General features: G+C 40.0%; 1 protein-coding gene across 1 annotated transcript in view; it reads left to right on the top strand.

The window, feature by feature from the left end:
• Positions 1-13905, top strand: part of RFTN1 (raftlin, lipid raft linker 1) — a gene marked incomplete at both ends in the record, with an annotated part of 36420 nt that extends 22515 nt beyond the window's left edge. Inside the window, 3 exons of the mRNA XM_010159262.1 lie at positions 2818-3241; positions 7262-7465; positions 13790-13905. Of these exons, the coding sequence (XP_010157564.1) occupies positions 2818-3241; positions 7262-7465; positions 13790-13905 (744 nt within the window). The remainder of the gene's footprint in view (positions 1-2817; positions 3242-7261; positions 7466-13789) is intronic.
• Between the last annotated feature and the right edge of the window lie 2115 nt (positions 13906-16020).

Here is a 16020-nt window from a genome sequence, read left to right as displayed (position 1 = left end):
CATCATGTTCTTCCCTTTCAGGTCAGCTTTACCCCTGCTTTCTCCCATGAGTAGCCCTTTCACTGATTCCCAACCCTGCATCTGCTAAGGTATTTTCCCCAAAAGCTGGGACAGACACATACCTGCCTGTGTGTACCGGCGCAGGATGCCTCCAAGGGTGCAAAAGCCACAGGTGGCTGGCAGAAACAGCCATTCTGCCCTGTGTAGCTCCTGGGCAGGACCTGTCCGGGTACTGTGGTTTGGGCTTGTTTAAGCCTGGGGTTTTGTTTATCATCATTCAAATACTCAGTGTTTCAAATACAGGAAACAGGAAATATGAATGTATACTGGATGGCAAAATTCATTCTGGATGTGAAGGCAACTAAAGTTTTCTACTATTTAATCTCTCAACAGGATGCTGAAAAGTCAGATTGTCTTTGTTTGTAGTTTGAAAATGTTCGGGCTTTATAGTTTATTTATGATGAGAGCTAGCCTCTGCATGGTTTTGTGGAAAGCTGGAAGGAAGACTGTGTCTGCTGATACATCACTTTGCTGTTCTGAAGCTTACATTGCACTGTTGATGTTATGTTTCCTGCTAAATTGGCTTTATTGACAGTAATGAGATGTTTGGCTCTCCCTTATGTAATTGGGAACATTTGAAATACAGGTTTAATAAGATTTGGTATTCTGTATACTGCCCATTAACTTGTTGGGAAAAGGCCTTGAAAAGAACACTCTTTTTCCAGTCTTTCTGCTATACGATTAGGCTAATATGGCTTAGGCTGTCATTCAGTCCTCAGTTCCTCCTATTTCCTTTCTTAGAACAAGAGCCTCAGAAGCAAAACCTCAGCATCACGTATTCCTTAGAACAAACACTTTTCTTTCTGAGTGAGCTGAGACTGTAAAACATTGATACAATAGCTGTGAAAGCTGTTCTCTTCCAAACCACAGCGTGGGAGAGTCTGGTATAGATTGACAAGCAAGCAGTCTTTATTGACCCCGACCAATAAAATTACTACATATGTGCTATCCTCAGACTTTTAACAGTTGCATACTAGTTAAATTTCTATATTTAGCTGCTCTGCAACCTACAAAACAAATGTAGTGTTGTGTCTGTAGATTAGTGGTAAGAGGTGAACTGAATTTGTAACTCTATCATTGACTGCGTAAGAAAGTAATTGTGAAGTCACAACAGGGAGTCAGACCATTAAGCATATTGTGAGTGCATCTATCATGGACATTCTGAGCAAGTGACTTACATGCTAACTTTCTTTGTAGACATATTCTTTTGATCAGGGTACTGCTAGTAGTATTTTTGTTTGGAGGTTATTGGCCTCTTTAGCAATGAGCTTTAATTAAGTCAGCATCCCATGTTTGCCAGGCGAAACACCTGGGAAGACCATTGCCTTGTTTCCTGCGAGCTCTGTTTTAAGTTCCTGTGATCACGATACCAAGAGTTAATTTAATGTGGAAAATATAATAGTGGTTTGAAAGAGGAAGTTCTTGTTGCTGATCAGGTTATCATCTGTTGGTTTGTGTGTTCAGAACACCAACGTGTTACCAGGAAATAGATGATTCATGAAAAAAAGAAAATTAAAAAAATCTGAGTAGAGAAGATGCAGAAATGAGCTTCCTCTTAAATTTAACAAAAGGCAAAAGAAAAAAATTGTACCAAATTCTTGCCATTTACTTGCTACTGGAAGAAAAAAAAAAAAAAAGCCTGAACTGTTTCACATAAGATCATACTAAACAGAGCCTTGGAGAATAATTAAGACACTTCAACTCTCTGGTATGACATGGTATGCAGAGAGAGTGAAATTATTTCTCCATTGTCAAGGCATTTCTTTTTGAAATATTTATGTGTGTTTAGGCTTTACAGTATGTGAAGAGTATACATTACCTGGAAATGTTCCTTTTGATAAATGAACCAGCAGACACTCATGTTTGCACAGAAGTCTGGCCCTCGCTGCAGCTTCTCCTGGGTTTGAGGAGTGTGAGTCTCATTTCTCGAATGGATGGTGCATCCTTAATGCTGAGTCTGCCTAAACCACATTTCTCTCTTTGCTTTGTCTCAAACCTTCCTTTGTTAATTCCATCTAATTGTCATTACTACTAGCCCAGTGCTTTTTTCTTAGGATCTTTTGTGATTTGATTCCTCCATGTTCCTCCCTTACCTGAAGTGTACAGGATTAACAACCGTACCCCTTAGTTTTCATTTTTGATTCTTCTTATCTCATCGCACAAAGCCTTTTTCTATTCCAGTTTGTATCTTCCCAAAAGTGATGTATTAAAACAGCTTTGCTGTCAAGTACTCATTATATGAAAGCTTGCCATTTGTGTCTCAATCCAAAATAGGACAAACAACAACTGTTGTTACAGTGGTGCGTATAACAGAGAGAATTAACAACCTTTTACTTGCAAAAGTGTCATAATCATGCACCTAATCCAGCAGAAGATGTAACAGTCCCTGACTTCTTAAGGTTCATACTAAAACTTTGTGTGAGTAACACCACTTCTGGTAATTTAGCATAAATAAACTTTTCAAACACACACTTTAGTTCTTCTGAAGAAATATGTAGGCATTTCCTCTTTCTCTTTTTTTTTTTTCCCCTTTTTCTTCTTTTTCTCCACTTTCACATTATTTCAGATGGTTCAGGGAACTTTTCATCCTGATTCTCTAGAATGTAACTTTTAATGTAAATGTAATGACATTTTTTTGTGGTAGTGGGCAAAAGTAGCAAAATGACATGCTAGCTGCCTTGAAAGGTGTTATTTTCTGTATTTCTGTTTAGCTATGACGGCTTGACAGCTAAAAATCTAATCTTCTTTGACTTGTAGATTCAAGATGCTGCAAGTCAAGGCTTGAAATTTGTTGGAATTATACCTCAGTACCATTCCCAAAAGAACTGTCTTGACAGTGCCTCCCTGACACCTGCCAGTAACAACTCTGCGCAATCAAGACGTAATAAAAACATTTCAAATTACACCGAGGATCATGCTTCACCGGACAGCGACAAAATAGATGGCATTAATGGGTGCAGTACTCCAGCACCGAGTGAGGAGAGTGCTGACCAATGTGCCACATCCAAGGAGGGCTGGAGAGGTGAAGGACAGGCTGCCGAAGAGCTGAATCTCAAGTCTGCCAAGGGAAACGAAGGACAGTTTCAGCATGCGAACCCAGGTGTTACAGAAGCAGCAGACAAGCCAAATGGACTTGGGGAGAGTGAAACACCATCACGATGTTTAAAACCACTTACTGGCAGTAAGTATTGCAGTGACCTCTCATACATAAAAGCCAAGTTAAAATTGCCTCAGTTATGTTTCCAACTCCTCTGGGGGGTGGGGATGCAGGGAGGGTCTTACCACTGTAATAGCAAAGAAAAGATGCACCAAATGAGCCACTTAACCTGATTTGAGCATGGTCACACAGTTCACAGTGACTGCGCATACGTCAGGTGGCAGATGAAGAGGTGATACGAGCGTGTGCAACTTTGTTATGGCCTGTATGCTGGTGTGTAAAGACATTTTTGTTTGCCGTTCAGCTGAATTGGTTGATTTCTGTATGTGTTGTGATACCCTGACAGCTCTTGATCTTCGTATCCTTTTTGTCCATTTGAATAAAAATCCCTGCTAATCTGCCTGACAAGGTTTTGCAGCAGTAGAAGGAATAAGTCACAAAGCCTTATTGCAGTTAGTCTCTTTGTAGCAGGTGAACAGCTGAAACTGAACCACATCAGGAACAGCAGGAGTATGTGTGAACTGGACTCTGACATCTCCTAGTACCCTATAGTTGGCCTGGGGCCAGTGCTACGGCCAGAACTGTAATTACTGGAAAGCAGCAGTTATTTTTGTTACCATTATGTTTGTTAATTCATAATAAAGGTCCTCTTGGTAATGATGCTCCTAATAATTTGCCTTTCAGTTCTCTTTTTTTGGTAAGATGATTCTTCATACACCAGTTTTCTGTCTTTCATTTTTTTGACATATTTCTCCTCTGGTGTGCTTTCCACTTTTAAATGGCATTCTATGCCATCAGAAAGCAAAAGTCTCAGATGAGATCTCACAGTACCCTCCTTAAGGTGTGTGTTTGTTGCTTGGAGGTTACTTCAATAGCAGGAATTGTAGTTCACAATAGGATGTAGACCAGAGTAATTTAGAAAATGAAGTCATCAGAAAAAAGTATTTTTGCCCCATTTCCAGTTTAAACCTCAAAATATTTTCTTTCCTATATTTGTTTGAAACCTAAGAATTAGTGTGTACACTCATTTTTTTTACCGCTTTGCTTACTTTCCTTACAAGCTACAAGTCTACGTAAGGAAATTCCATCTGCATTCTTTTCAGTTGGTACTGTCCTTGACTTTAATTTATCCCTATTCTTTATAGAGATACTTGGATTTAGTCAAACAATCCTACCCCTTTGGGGATTTAGTATGTAGGACTGAGAATGACTTTGTATTGTACCCTCCTTTGACTATTGTCTCAGTTTCCGTTGCATTTTGGTGTAATTAGGTTTTTGCCATCAGATTTGGATCACACGCTAGTAATCTTTCACCATAATTTCTTCAGTTTTTGTTGGGTAAGGGGGCAGCCAGATTAGGTCAAAGCGTAGCTGTTGTTTGAAGAAATTGTTCTAGTTTACAGTAGAATCTTACACATTATGAAGATTCTCTTCGAGTTCTAAATTAGTTCTCTCCAAGTCTAATGAGACCTTTCTCCTTTTGTATACGCTGTCTTTGAGAGGGTTAACCTAGTAAGTTTAACCATTTTTTTTGATGCTATTCTCCTTCGTACCAAACAGTGAAAAGCTTTTGCTACAAGTAACCGTATTCTTAATATTTCTGCCTAATGTGAAGCTGATCACCTTCAATCTTCCCAGCTTCTCTGTCTGTAACATGTCAGGGTTTTAATACAGTTCCTGATTTGCCAGATAAGAGGTTTTACTTAAAAAATGCCTTTAGTTTCCTTAATTGTCTTTATTTCTCTGAGTGTTTTCTGGCTTTATTTATTTCTCATACAATTTTTTTAGTCGGTGAGTTATGCGAATACTTTCTATGACTGAAGGTCTGAGAAGGCAGTTTTACGTGACAGTCAGGGTTTTCCAAATCTATTGCCTGTACAACGTTGCTGATTTCTTTATTACTCTTGTACGAATTTTTGTTATTACAGCACTCCCTTTTCCTCCCATGGAAAATGTATTTCAGTCTTTGGCACCAGTTCTCCATCCTTCCTTGGGAACATGAAGACAGAACGTGTCAGGTGTTGGGTTTTTTTTCCAGTTAGCCTACTTATTCCATAGGAAGTTATCACTCTTGAACTCCATCTTCCCTACTTCAGAAAAAAAGAGAGTAGTATTTCTTACTATTAGCAGAATTTAATTTTATCCTTTAATTAAGGTGTTGTCCTAGTCAAGTGTTATTTTTATGTGTCTTCATTTTTTTTTCTGAATATTTTGTAGCACTCACTCGCTTTCCCTTTCATTAAAGGGCTCTTCAAAACAGTGTTGAAAATTATTTGCCTATGGACAAGGCACAGAAATTCCACTGTTACCTAGAACCAAACTGAAGGTGTCTTTGTCCACGCTTGAGCAGTCGGGCTCGCTGGTGAAAACTCTTGTCGATAGTGACTTGAAGGGTGGTTAGGAGTGGTGTAGTGTACGCTCAGTAATGGGGACAAACCAAGTCAACCACTGGAAGACTCTCCCACACATTTTACGTGCAGGTTGTCAACAGCCCAGTGTCAAATCTAAGTCATCATCTCCCTATGGTTTTCCAGTTCCATGATGTGCTGTTGTTAATCTAGTGTCTTCATATACACCAAAAATATCTCAGTTTCCAACATAAGTCTATTTTGGGGGTTAGAATCAACACGATTACAGAAATTTTCTGTGTATGCTTTTCTGAGTTAGGATTATCTTAATTGTTCTTTCTAAACGAGTGGTAAACAGCAAGAGGAGTCATGTTAACAATTTATTCCTTTCTACTCTGTTTGAATCATGGTCCGTATCTGGGATCATTAGGTCTCTCTTTCATGTTTGGTTATATCGTGAGCTTTCTGCTCTCTTCAAGTGCTGCCAGCCTGTCTCTGAGCATCTCCCTTCTATCCTTCTCAGTTCACACACTATTTCTTGCTCAGTGACGTTTGTTAGAGAGCAATCTTAACATTTCTCTTGACATCTCTTTCTTTACCTTAATTTTTGGGGTTAGAATATAGTAACTTGGAAACAAGAGGATCTTAATGAATGAATGAATTTCATATAATGCCTTTAAATTTGTATTAATTTATTTTGGGAGAAGTTTTGGCATTTGGAAGTTAATAAAAATTTTACCATTGATTTCTATGTTCATTAATTAGTAAAATATTAGTGTTAAAAATGTTTATTGGTAATTCTATTGATGGTTATATCTTTCTGAGAATTTGGAAGGTATATCTGCACTTAAACTTGCTTCCAGTTTTAGGGCTGTGAGAGCTCAGCTGTGCTGTCAACAATGACTTTTTTTGTGATGCTATGCCCTCGCTAACTGCTCCTACAGTAAACAAGAGGAGATATGGAGCAGAGTCTGGAAAATGTTCTCGTTTCTAAGACCATTCACAATTCCACTTTCGAAACTCATTTGCTGTTGTTTCAATGTCTCACCGTGGCTCAGACCCAGAGTAAATCAGCTAACCAGCTAGTGGTCTCTACACTAATGATTCATTGCATTTTCTTCAGATGAGACTACTGCTTGCTGGTTCAGCGCCACTATTATCAAAACCAAGTTACTTAATACTTCAAGGGACATGATCTGCGGGATGCACTTTCTCCTAAATTTGCAATAAGATTTTGTATTTGAACTGTCCTCAGTGTCACAGCTCTTTTAACAATTCACACAGTAGAAAAATAAAGGTACTCTGTGCATTGATTTTGAGTGGGTTTGTGACTGGTACAGTAGTTAAAGCAGTTTGCGGGGCATGTTTCCCTATCCTGATTTACACTGATAACTCCAGTAAGGGAGTTGTCCGTTAGTACCCAGGTATTACTGTATTTAAATGCTTTATGGTAGTGAATCCATTATTAGTAACAACTTTTGTAAGAGCAATCAGAATATCATACTGGGTTTTGGGACCCTGGTGTGTTGGACACTGCAGAAATGTATTAAGGAGATAACCACGACCCAAAGTACTTTTTGAACTTACACAGGGTAATCAGGCAAGGGCAAACAGTGGGTTATACACTGTTTTAGCTGAAATATGATGATACGGTTGTTGCATCACTCTATTTTTTATTTTTTTTTTTCCCCGATAGAAGCGGAGATCTTCGCTCTCTTCAACAAGCCCAAAACCACCCAAAGGTGCAGCCAGTATTATACAGTGACTATCCCTATGAGAGTCTCCAGGAATGGGCAGACTGTGAATGGCTTAGAAGCAAATTGGCTGGAGCACATGACAGATCACTTCAGGAGAGGAGGTTCATTGGTAAATGCCATCTTCAGCCTTGGAATGGTAAATGGTATGGAAATTACAGAAAGCGTTATGCTGTGATTATTTTCCTTTCTCCTATAATAGACGTCATTATCTTTGAAGCAAAGACATTTGGGAGGTGCCATAATGCAGGTTTGGGGCAGATTTCATTTAGATCAGCCTATTTCACTGAAATGGAATGAAAGCACAGGAAATATTTTGGCGTTTGAATAAGGAAAATGTATTGTATTTTATAAACATGCGAGAGTTAATCCTGTAATTGCAGAAAGAGTTAATAAACAGTACCACGTAAAATGAATTAATAAGATTGTAAAGCATGTGTCAGAAATGGAAGACTTCATTTCCTCCTAGCTGTCCAGCCACACGCTGCGTCCGGGTCTGATTGCAGATCAGTGTAAGGACCCTCCAGTTTCCCTGGCCAACATGTAGTCAGTTACTCCCAGTTCTTGCAGAAACCCTTTCCACCTTGATGGCACAGTGTTTTATAAAATTGTCTTCTATGTTTGTTTCATCCTGGCTAGTGTGTTCATATAAGTGATGGTTAAATGCTGGTGTTAATCTAAGAAGAGAAGATTAAAAAGAGATTTTTGCATGTTGTGGAAATGCAGCACTGACCCAGCTTCATACTGTAGCCAGTCTGTACTACGCTTGTGGCCACCGTGGTGTCTGTGAAGACGCCTGCTGTGCAAGGAAAGAATTAGGTGCATAGTAGGGATCTGAGATAACCACCAAGGGACCATGAGAACAAGCCAAGGGAAGTACTTGAAGATGAAAATGTTAAAGTTACAGCCAGATAAATTTTACTGGAAAATTACGTGACTGGTACATTTCATGGTTAAAGTGCTTATGGCTGAATCGTTCACCTAATTTTGGTTTGTTTTACATTCTTCAAAAGGAATGTGGTAATCCATAAACTGCTACTAAGATTCGTGGGTTTGTGCCTCAAAATTATAGGGGAACTGCTTCCAGAACATAATCTTCCCATTTTGCTGCTGGTCAGAATTCCAGGCCCCATGATGAAACGCAATAATATGAGTCAATTCTGGTAAAAGTCAATCAGGAAATTAACAGGCTATCCTAATTTTTCATTTTGCAAGCAAGTAGCAAAAAAGGAAGGTCTAAAGTTCAGCTGATGGAATGCTTTCACACAGCTTCCTGGAAAGCCTTGTAATTGCTAGTTAACTTGCTTAAAAACAAATGGTCATTTATGTGTACAAATTGCAACACATAGAGGCAAGTCTAATTGGCTCTATCAGGCTCACTATTTTCTTTAATAAAAACTGCTTATCAGTGCACTGTTAAAATGCTTTAAACACAGCATTTTTCTGTTATTTAAACTTCTAAAGTTCATTTACATAACAGAGGCCTGGGGAAAGTTCATGTACTTGGACAACAGAGTGAGGAGTACTGGATAACTGCCTGAGGACATAAAGTAGGCTTGAAAGATGACGATAAAGTTTCAGTTTAAACAAGACAATGGATTGTATAAAAGTGAACAGATTGTGGATTAAGTTAGAGATTGAAGATGAACAATTAATGAACATTTTTATTAGCTCTTTAGAGTTACAGGAAGAACAGGTTTAGAAGTCAAAAAGCTCCGAGTTAAGGTTTTTAAAAGTGTGTTAATTAGAACAGTTAAGTTAAAATGCTGTGCCCATGCTTTAGCAGAACATTTGCTAGGAATATCCGTAAGTTGATATCCGTTGCTTTTAAATGTTTATGATTTAAATTCTAAAATTTTCCTATGATGCAGAGAAACAGAACAGCTTTTTCACTCATACGCCAACCAGTGTGAAATAACCCAGGGTAGGGAGGAGGGAAGAAAGAAGGGGCTGAGGGCTTCTCAGCTCCTTGCTTTTTTCCAGTCTTTCATGACAGCCTATCCAGCTCTTCATAGCTGGTCTCCTTATTCACTGATTAATCCTATTCCAAATTAAGGTAATATTAGCATACTTTCTTTAATTGGCTGTGTCGCATTTCTTTGTTCTGGGGGCTGCTTTTCTCTTTGGCGTAAAGTATGAATTCATTATTTTGCCTATTAGACTTAAAAGCAGGGTTATTATCTTCTTTTCCCCTTTGTCCTTGGAATGCCCAATGAAGTGAAGATTTCCAGATTGTCAGTAGTCATAAATCTGTTTCTTCCTTCTGCCAACAGTTTAATAATTAGTCTTTAAAAGACTTTTAAAGTTCACGATAACAATTGTTTCCTTTTGCTTATTGTACCAGATAATTATAAACAGAAATGTAACACAGTTGCAAATTACAATATGTAAATGATGCAGTAACACCATATATTAAATGTATTCAGAATTTGCTAGTAAGTTAGAAACAGCAGCTTGCTTGGTCCTTGAATGTTCCTCTCTTGACAGGTAACAGTTATTTAAATTTGGAGTTGAATTACTTTCTGATGTTCTTCATCCAACTCATGTCATTGCTAATTCTGCCTGTAGTTCCAGGTGTAAACTGATCCTGCCTAGTGATCTAAAGTGATCACAGGACTTTACCCTTGCTCTCTTCTAGTGAGAAGTAGATGCTGTAGCAGCAAGCTACAGATTAATACCACTGCCAACGGAAAGGACTAACAGGTGGAGTCTCTTTCTTTCCTGTAGCAGCAAGTCTCCAATCAGTAGTGAGAAGGGAGGAGAGTCCAAGGCAAGGTTATACTTTGATGCCTTAACAGAGTAATCACAAGCCTGCTGTCTTTAGTTGCTTTGAACTGCAGGTCTTCAGATGCCTGACCTTGTAGTTTTGTACCATTCTGCCTGTGAATTTCCTGCCTTTCAAACTTAGAAAAAGCCAGCCAGCCAACCAGATAACACTGACAGTACTTAAAGACAAAGCAAATGAAACACAATGTGAGTTGCTTGGAAGAGGAAAATGGGCAGGGTTTTAGAGGGTCAGATTGATTGTCTCTCTCATATTTGCACTGCCTCTGACAGAGACGAACCAGTGATGCATTTGGCCAATTATAGGTACCTTACCCGCTTAAGAGGCTGGGATTTTTATCATCCTTATGGAATTATTTTTCTCTGTGTGTGCTGAAGGTGAAAAGATTCAGGAGGAGGGAGGAATGTAAATATGAAGCAAAGGCCAACATTCAGGTCACATGCCACACAAAGCCGCAGATACCTAGTTTTCCTCATTGAGAGCAACAGTAGCCTAAAGGTTAGTTTCCTAGATAAGGGGGATTTGTAGTTGAAAGACTACAAGGGGAAAATTGTTGCCCACTAGGAAAGCTGTCATGGTAAAGTAAGAAATCTTTTCCCCTATACTACTTGTAAATCAGAAGCAAGAACATCAAAATAGCTTTTTGTCAACCGAGCTACATCAAATATTTATACAACCCAGTGAAAATAGCTTTTTGTGCACAGTAGGATACCTTAATAAAAAATGCAGTGGTAATGGAACATTTTCAGAGGAAGGACAGTGATTGTAACCTTTATGTTCAGAGCCTTTTCTTTAAGAAAGAGTGAAGTTATGTCAGTTCAAGAGTAAGGATTGGGAAATGATACCACAAACAACAAAGTCAAAATGGTTTGTTCTCTTGGCATTCCTTACTACCCTATTGCAAATGAACTACCGTTTCAAATTACTAAAGACCTTTTTAATGTAGGCTAAGTTCTAATCTTGTTAAACAAGGCATTATCACAAGAGAATACAACTTCATCAGAATTGGGGAATACCTTTCATGAGAAACAGTGGAAACTGGAAAGGCCAACTCACCATCTAAAGTTTTAGATAGCTGATCTTTGTAGATAGGTTATACATGTAGATAGGTTACATGGCATGAAAGTTTTAATGTAGTGGCACGACTGGTAGAGAGGAGACTTGGTTATGGTAAAGGAGTAGAATCTTAGTGTCATCAACCAGTTTCTCTTGCAGTTTTTCACCACCATCACTCTGTTGAGCAGACATCAGTGTGCAGCAGCTGTCTTTCCCTCATCATCCTTCCCCTTCCAGTTTTCTCATTTTCTATAGATTTCTTTCCTGGCCAGAAAGTTAATGGATTTTAGGATTGACTGGATGTAGCATTCAGCAGTAATCATGGTACATCCAGCAAGGAAGCACAGTCAAATTTATCCGCGGCCTGTAAGGTCTCACGAGCTCAGCTATTAGTTTCTAAAACATTACATATGTGCCATAATGTTCACATATGTGGAAACTGTGAACTGCGCGAGTGGAATGTGCAGCAGCGGGAAACATAAAGGATGATTTACGAGTGAGTGTAAACACATGCATGCTGATTGTGTTTTGATCGCTTATTAATTAGCTGGCAAACGCATGGGGTGAGCTCAAGCTGCAGTTTTGCCAACAGCATGGCACTGAATTCATTAAGAGAATTCACGATACAGGAGCAGTACACCGACGCTGTATAACACTTCCTCGCAAGGCCTGGGTGTCTGTGTCCAGTAAGAGTCCATGGGTTTCCAATTTCAGCCTTAGGTGCTATCCTGTCATCCCTGCTTTGGAAAATTAAAGGGTTATTTGTACATTGTGAATCCTAAAATAGATTTGTGTGTGGGTGTTGGAACATGATACGTTACACAGAAGTTGATTTGGTTTGGGCTTTGAAATGTGGGGTCTAACAAAGTACCATTTCTGAATAAAATAGAATAATTAACTTTTGTACCCATTGGTATATTGCAAGCTTGTTCTCCCTAGGTTTTCCATCCTGCAACCCACCTACTTGGTGATCTGGGTGGTTGTTTCATAACTAAAACGTCTGTTCTCACATGGATGAAAAATTCATCTAGATGACAGGAGTTACTGCTTTGTAGTCCAGTTCATCCTTCTTGGAGCAGTGTGTAATGCTGGCTCACTGTAGTGGTGAGGTGTCTCCATCCCTCTTTATTCTCAACGGAGTTACAGGAAACCTGTTTCGTGATTCATGTGGGTGTTTGCATCTGCTCACTTACTGGAACTGCAGCAGGGGAGAGTAGTGGACCATGCGGGTAGAAGCAGAGGTGTGTGCAGATGCCTGACACCTGTAGCAACAGTCTTGCTGCAGTGCGTTGGTAGGCATTTATTATTCCCAAGTAATAGAATGAATTTAGATCATATAATAACACTGGAAAATGTTGACTAAGATTGTCTGCAAGAGTTACGTGCTCTTAGCCCTCTTCATTGCCTCCTTTCTGAAAATCAGTTTAGAGTTTGATACATGTTTTCCCATGGAGGCTGCTGTGCCTTCCTGATAGCATTTCTTGACCTCCCAACATCCCCCTGGGAAAGCAGAAGGACCTGCTGAAACAGCTAAGCAGACTTACCCAGAAGACTCTCCTGTCGGTTCAGGAATCTGTCAGCTTGGCACGTGCGGTTGCATTTCAAAAACATTTATCAATCCAGTGCAAGGAACATAGTTTTCCTAAAAAATGTGAGGAAACTATCATGGAAAATACAACACTCGGGGAGGGGATGAGCAAGGCCTTTATAACTGGTCATACACAGGATTTAAATGAGAAAGGCTGCAAAACACACTTTGTGACAATGTGAGAGGAGTTTTCTGTGTTCATAAACACTGCAGTACTGCTTATTAATAGTTTTTCTAAATATAATTATATTGCTTCATCATTTAGCTTATTTTGACAAAGAAAGGGTGGGGTTTTTTTCAATTATTCTGATTCTGTTCTGTCATGGAGCTGACAAAATTTGGGTTCTTGGGAATGGGAGTGACTGCTGATTATGGAGTATATGGCCCAGTTGCAGGAGAAAGTGCTGCTCAAGTAACTTTAATGGTATGTGTTGTCTGAAAAAAGGCTGAACATGCTGGGAATGCAAATGAGAATAGAGAGCCACTAAACCAGATGGTCAAAATGCCTTCATAAATTGATTAAATAGTTATGAATGTATCTCTTCTTTCACACTGTTCAGATATGCCAGATCATCCTTAGTCCATGTGGATCACTGTAACTGGCTCATCCATATGTGGGGTTCCGACTGGTGTGAATGAACGGCTGTAGTCATTAATATCAGTGTGCCTTCAAAAGCCCTTGAAAAGGTGACATACTACGTGGTCTTTAGCCCTCAATGTGTGTGTGTAACTTCAAGCAGGCGAGCAGTACTGTTGAACTGAGGACTGAATTTTGCCTGCTCAAAATGGGAGAACTCTGCTTTTTTGAGGACAAAATCAGGAATAACAGAGCGGACAGTGAGGTTTGCGATTAGAGAGTCAGTTTGCTCTCAGAATCTGCTAGAGATATTAATCTCATTCAATAGAGCTGGACTATCAAAGGAAGGTCTGTGCACTTTTTTATTATCATCCTTGGAAGGATTTGTTATTAACAAATTCAAATGCCTCACTACACATGGGTTGCCTTCTATAAAGCTTACAGATAACCCTGTGTTTTCACAGATTCTTTACACGGGACAATGGATGGAGTATTTCTCTTTGAAGATGTTGCTGCAGAAGACAGTAAAACCATGCAGGGCTATGATGCAATTGTTGTAGAGCAGTGGACTGTCCTGAAGGTATGTGTGTAGTTTTTCTTCTTTGTGGTTGGTGGGGTTGTTTTTTTGTTCGTTTGTTTGGTGGTGGTGCGGGTTTTGTTTTTTTTTTTTTGGTAAATCAAAGCACTCCCAGAACGGACGGCAGACTCTCATGTACTGACCTGTGCTTCAACAGTATCAGCTAGGCAACTGAGGTAAAGGGATGCAACAGAACAGTAATGCCAGTTAACCACGCTCTAGGTTTGTATGACACGCTTTTGATTTTGATAATCTCCGTGCTTTACTGGGGTGGGATAGGAGATGTGAGTGATGGTGAGCAATGAAACTCAGGGCTATCTGTCCCAAAAACACAGGTGTCTGCTAGATTGACTGTAAAAAGGATCTCCACTGGTTGTCAGGGCAACATGATCACACAAGTCGCTGTAGCATGGCAGTTCTAAAGAAGGCAGCCCTTTAGGTAGGCTCAGCTGCAGTAGGAATGCACAGATAACTGCATTTGCTTCTGTCTGACCTCCATATGCTGAAAGAACTCTATAGGGACCTATCCAGAATATAAACAAACCATGTGCGTCATAGATTGGCTTTTTACTGATCCAAGTGCACACTTAGATCAGTAGAAACAGTTTTTAGATCAGATCAGTCAGTACTGATCTTCCACAGTGAATCTGATACACAGATGTGAAAAGCTGGGCTTAAAAGTCTTTGTGACTAGAAGCAAAAAGGTCACGAGGGGGAAAGAATATACCAGTGTGCAACTCTCAGAAGCTCTTTTTGTTTGTTTTATTTGATTATTCTATTTGGCCAGAAATAAATGTCATGTATCTAATAGGCAGTGCCTGATCTTCTCCCTTGGAATATATTGTAAATGGTGTAAAATCCTAAGACATGCAGGGCACACACATGCCAAAAGGATTGATAAGGGAAAATGGGACAGATGCTAGACTAAATGTGTGAAATTTTAGGAGACTGGGGTTAAGACTTTGGTTATTAGATGATGACTTCGTAGCGTAGCAAGGAATGGCCATATAATAATGGCTAGAAACTTCTTGAAGAACAGTGTAATGTGTTAATGGCAGCTTTTCTTGTGCTAATGTGCAGTGGAACAAATTATTCCTTTATTGCATTTATTGTTATTCCCGTTATTACAGAATTCAAGTTCTTGTTCATTTTGGAGTCAGATTGTGGTGTTGCCACTCAGGAGCAAGTTTTTGGGATAAGGAAAGATGGTTCCATGAGTGCATTAGGTCAGTGCCAATCAAAAAAGCAAATGTTAAGAAGCTTTAATGTTAACCACATGTTAAAAACTGTTAGGAAAGGCATAGAGGGTGAAACAGCCAGGATATATAATAGTTTGGGTTGAAAGGGACCTCTAAAGTTCATCTAGTCCAGCCTCCTGGCAGTGAGCAGGGACATCTTCAACTAGATCAGGTTGCTCAGAGTCCTGTCCAACCTGACCTTGAATGTTTCCAGGGATGGGGCATCTACCACCTCTCTGGGCAACCTGTTCTGGTGTTTCACCACCCTCATTTTTAAAAATGTCCTCCTTATATCTAGTCTGAATCTGCCTTCCTGTAGTTTAAAACCATTACCCTTGTCCTGTCGCAGCAGGCCCTATTAAGAAGTCTGTCCTCACTTTCTTGTAAGTGCCCTTCAGGTACTGGAAGGTGCTATAAGGTCTCCCCGGAGCCTTCTCTTCTCCAGGCTGAACAAGCCCAGCTCTCTCAGCCTGTCCCCATAGCAGAGGTGCTCCAGCCCTCTGAGCATCTTTGTGGCCTCCTCTGGCCTCGCTCCAACCAGTCTATATCCTTCTGATGTTGAGGGCCCCACAGCTGGATGCAGCACTCCAGGTGGGGTCTCAGGAGAGCAGAGTAGAGGGGCAGAATCCCCTCCCTCGACCTGCTGGCCACACTTCTCTGGATACAGCCCAGGATACTGTTGGCTTTCTGGGCTGCCAGCGCACACTGCCGGCTCATGTTCAGCTTTTCACCCACCAGTACTCCCAAGTCCTTCTCCTCAGGGCCGCTCTGGATCCATTCATCCCCCCCAGCCTGTACCGATGCCAGGGGTTGCCCTCTACTACCTACTGCTGTATAAGCCGTGGTTTGACAGCACCTTATTTCAGAACATAATGTTAGC

The sequence above is a fragment of the Eurypyga helias genome, unplaced genomic scaffold (genome assembly GCF_000690775.1).
Source record: "Eurypyga helias isolate BGI_N326 unplaced genomic scaffold, ASM69077v1 scaffold14139, whole genome shotgun sequence".
Taxonomy (NCBI): Eukaryota; Metazoa; Chordata; class Aves; order Eurypygiformes; family Eurypygidae; genus Eurypyga; species Eurypyga helias.
This window is presented reverse-complemented; position numbering and strand designations above follow the sequence as displayed.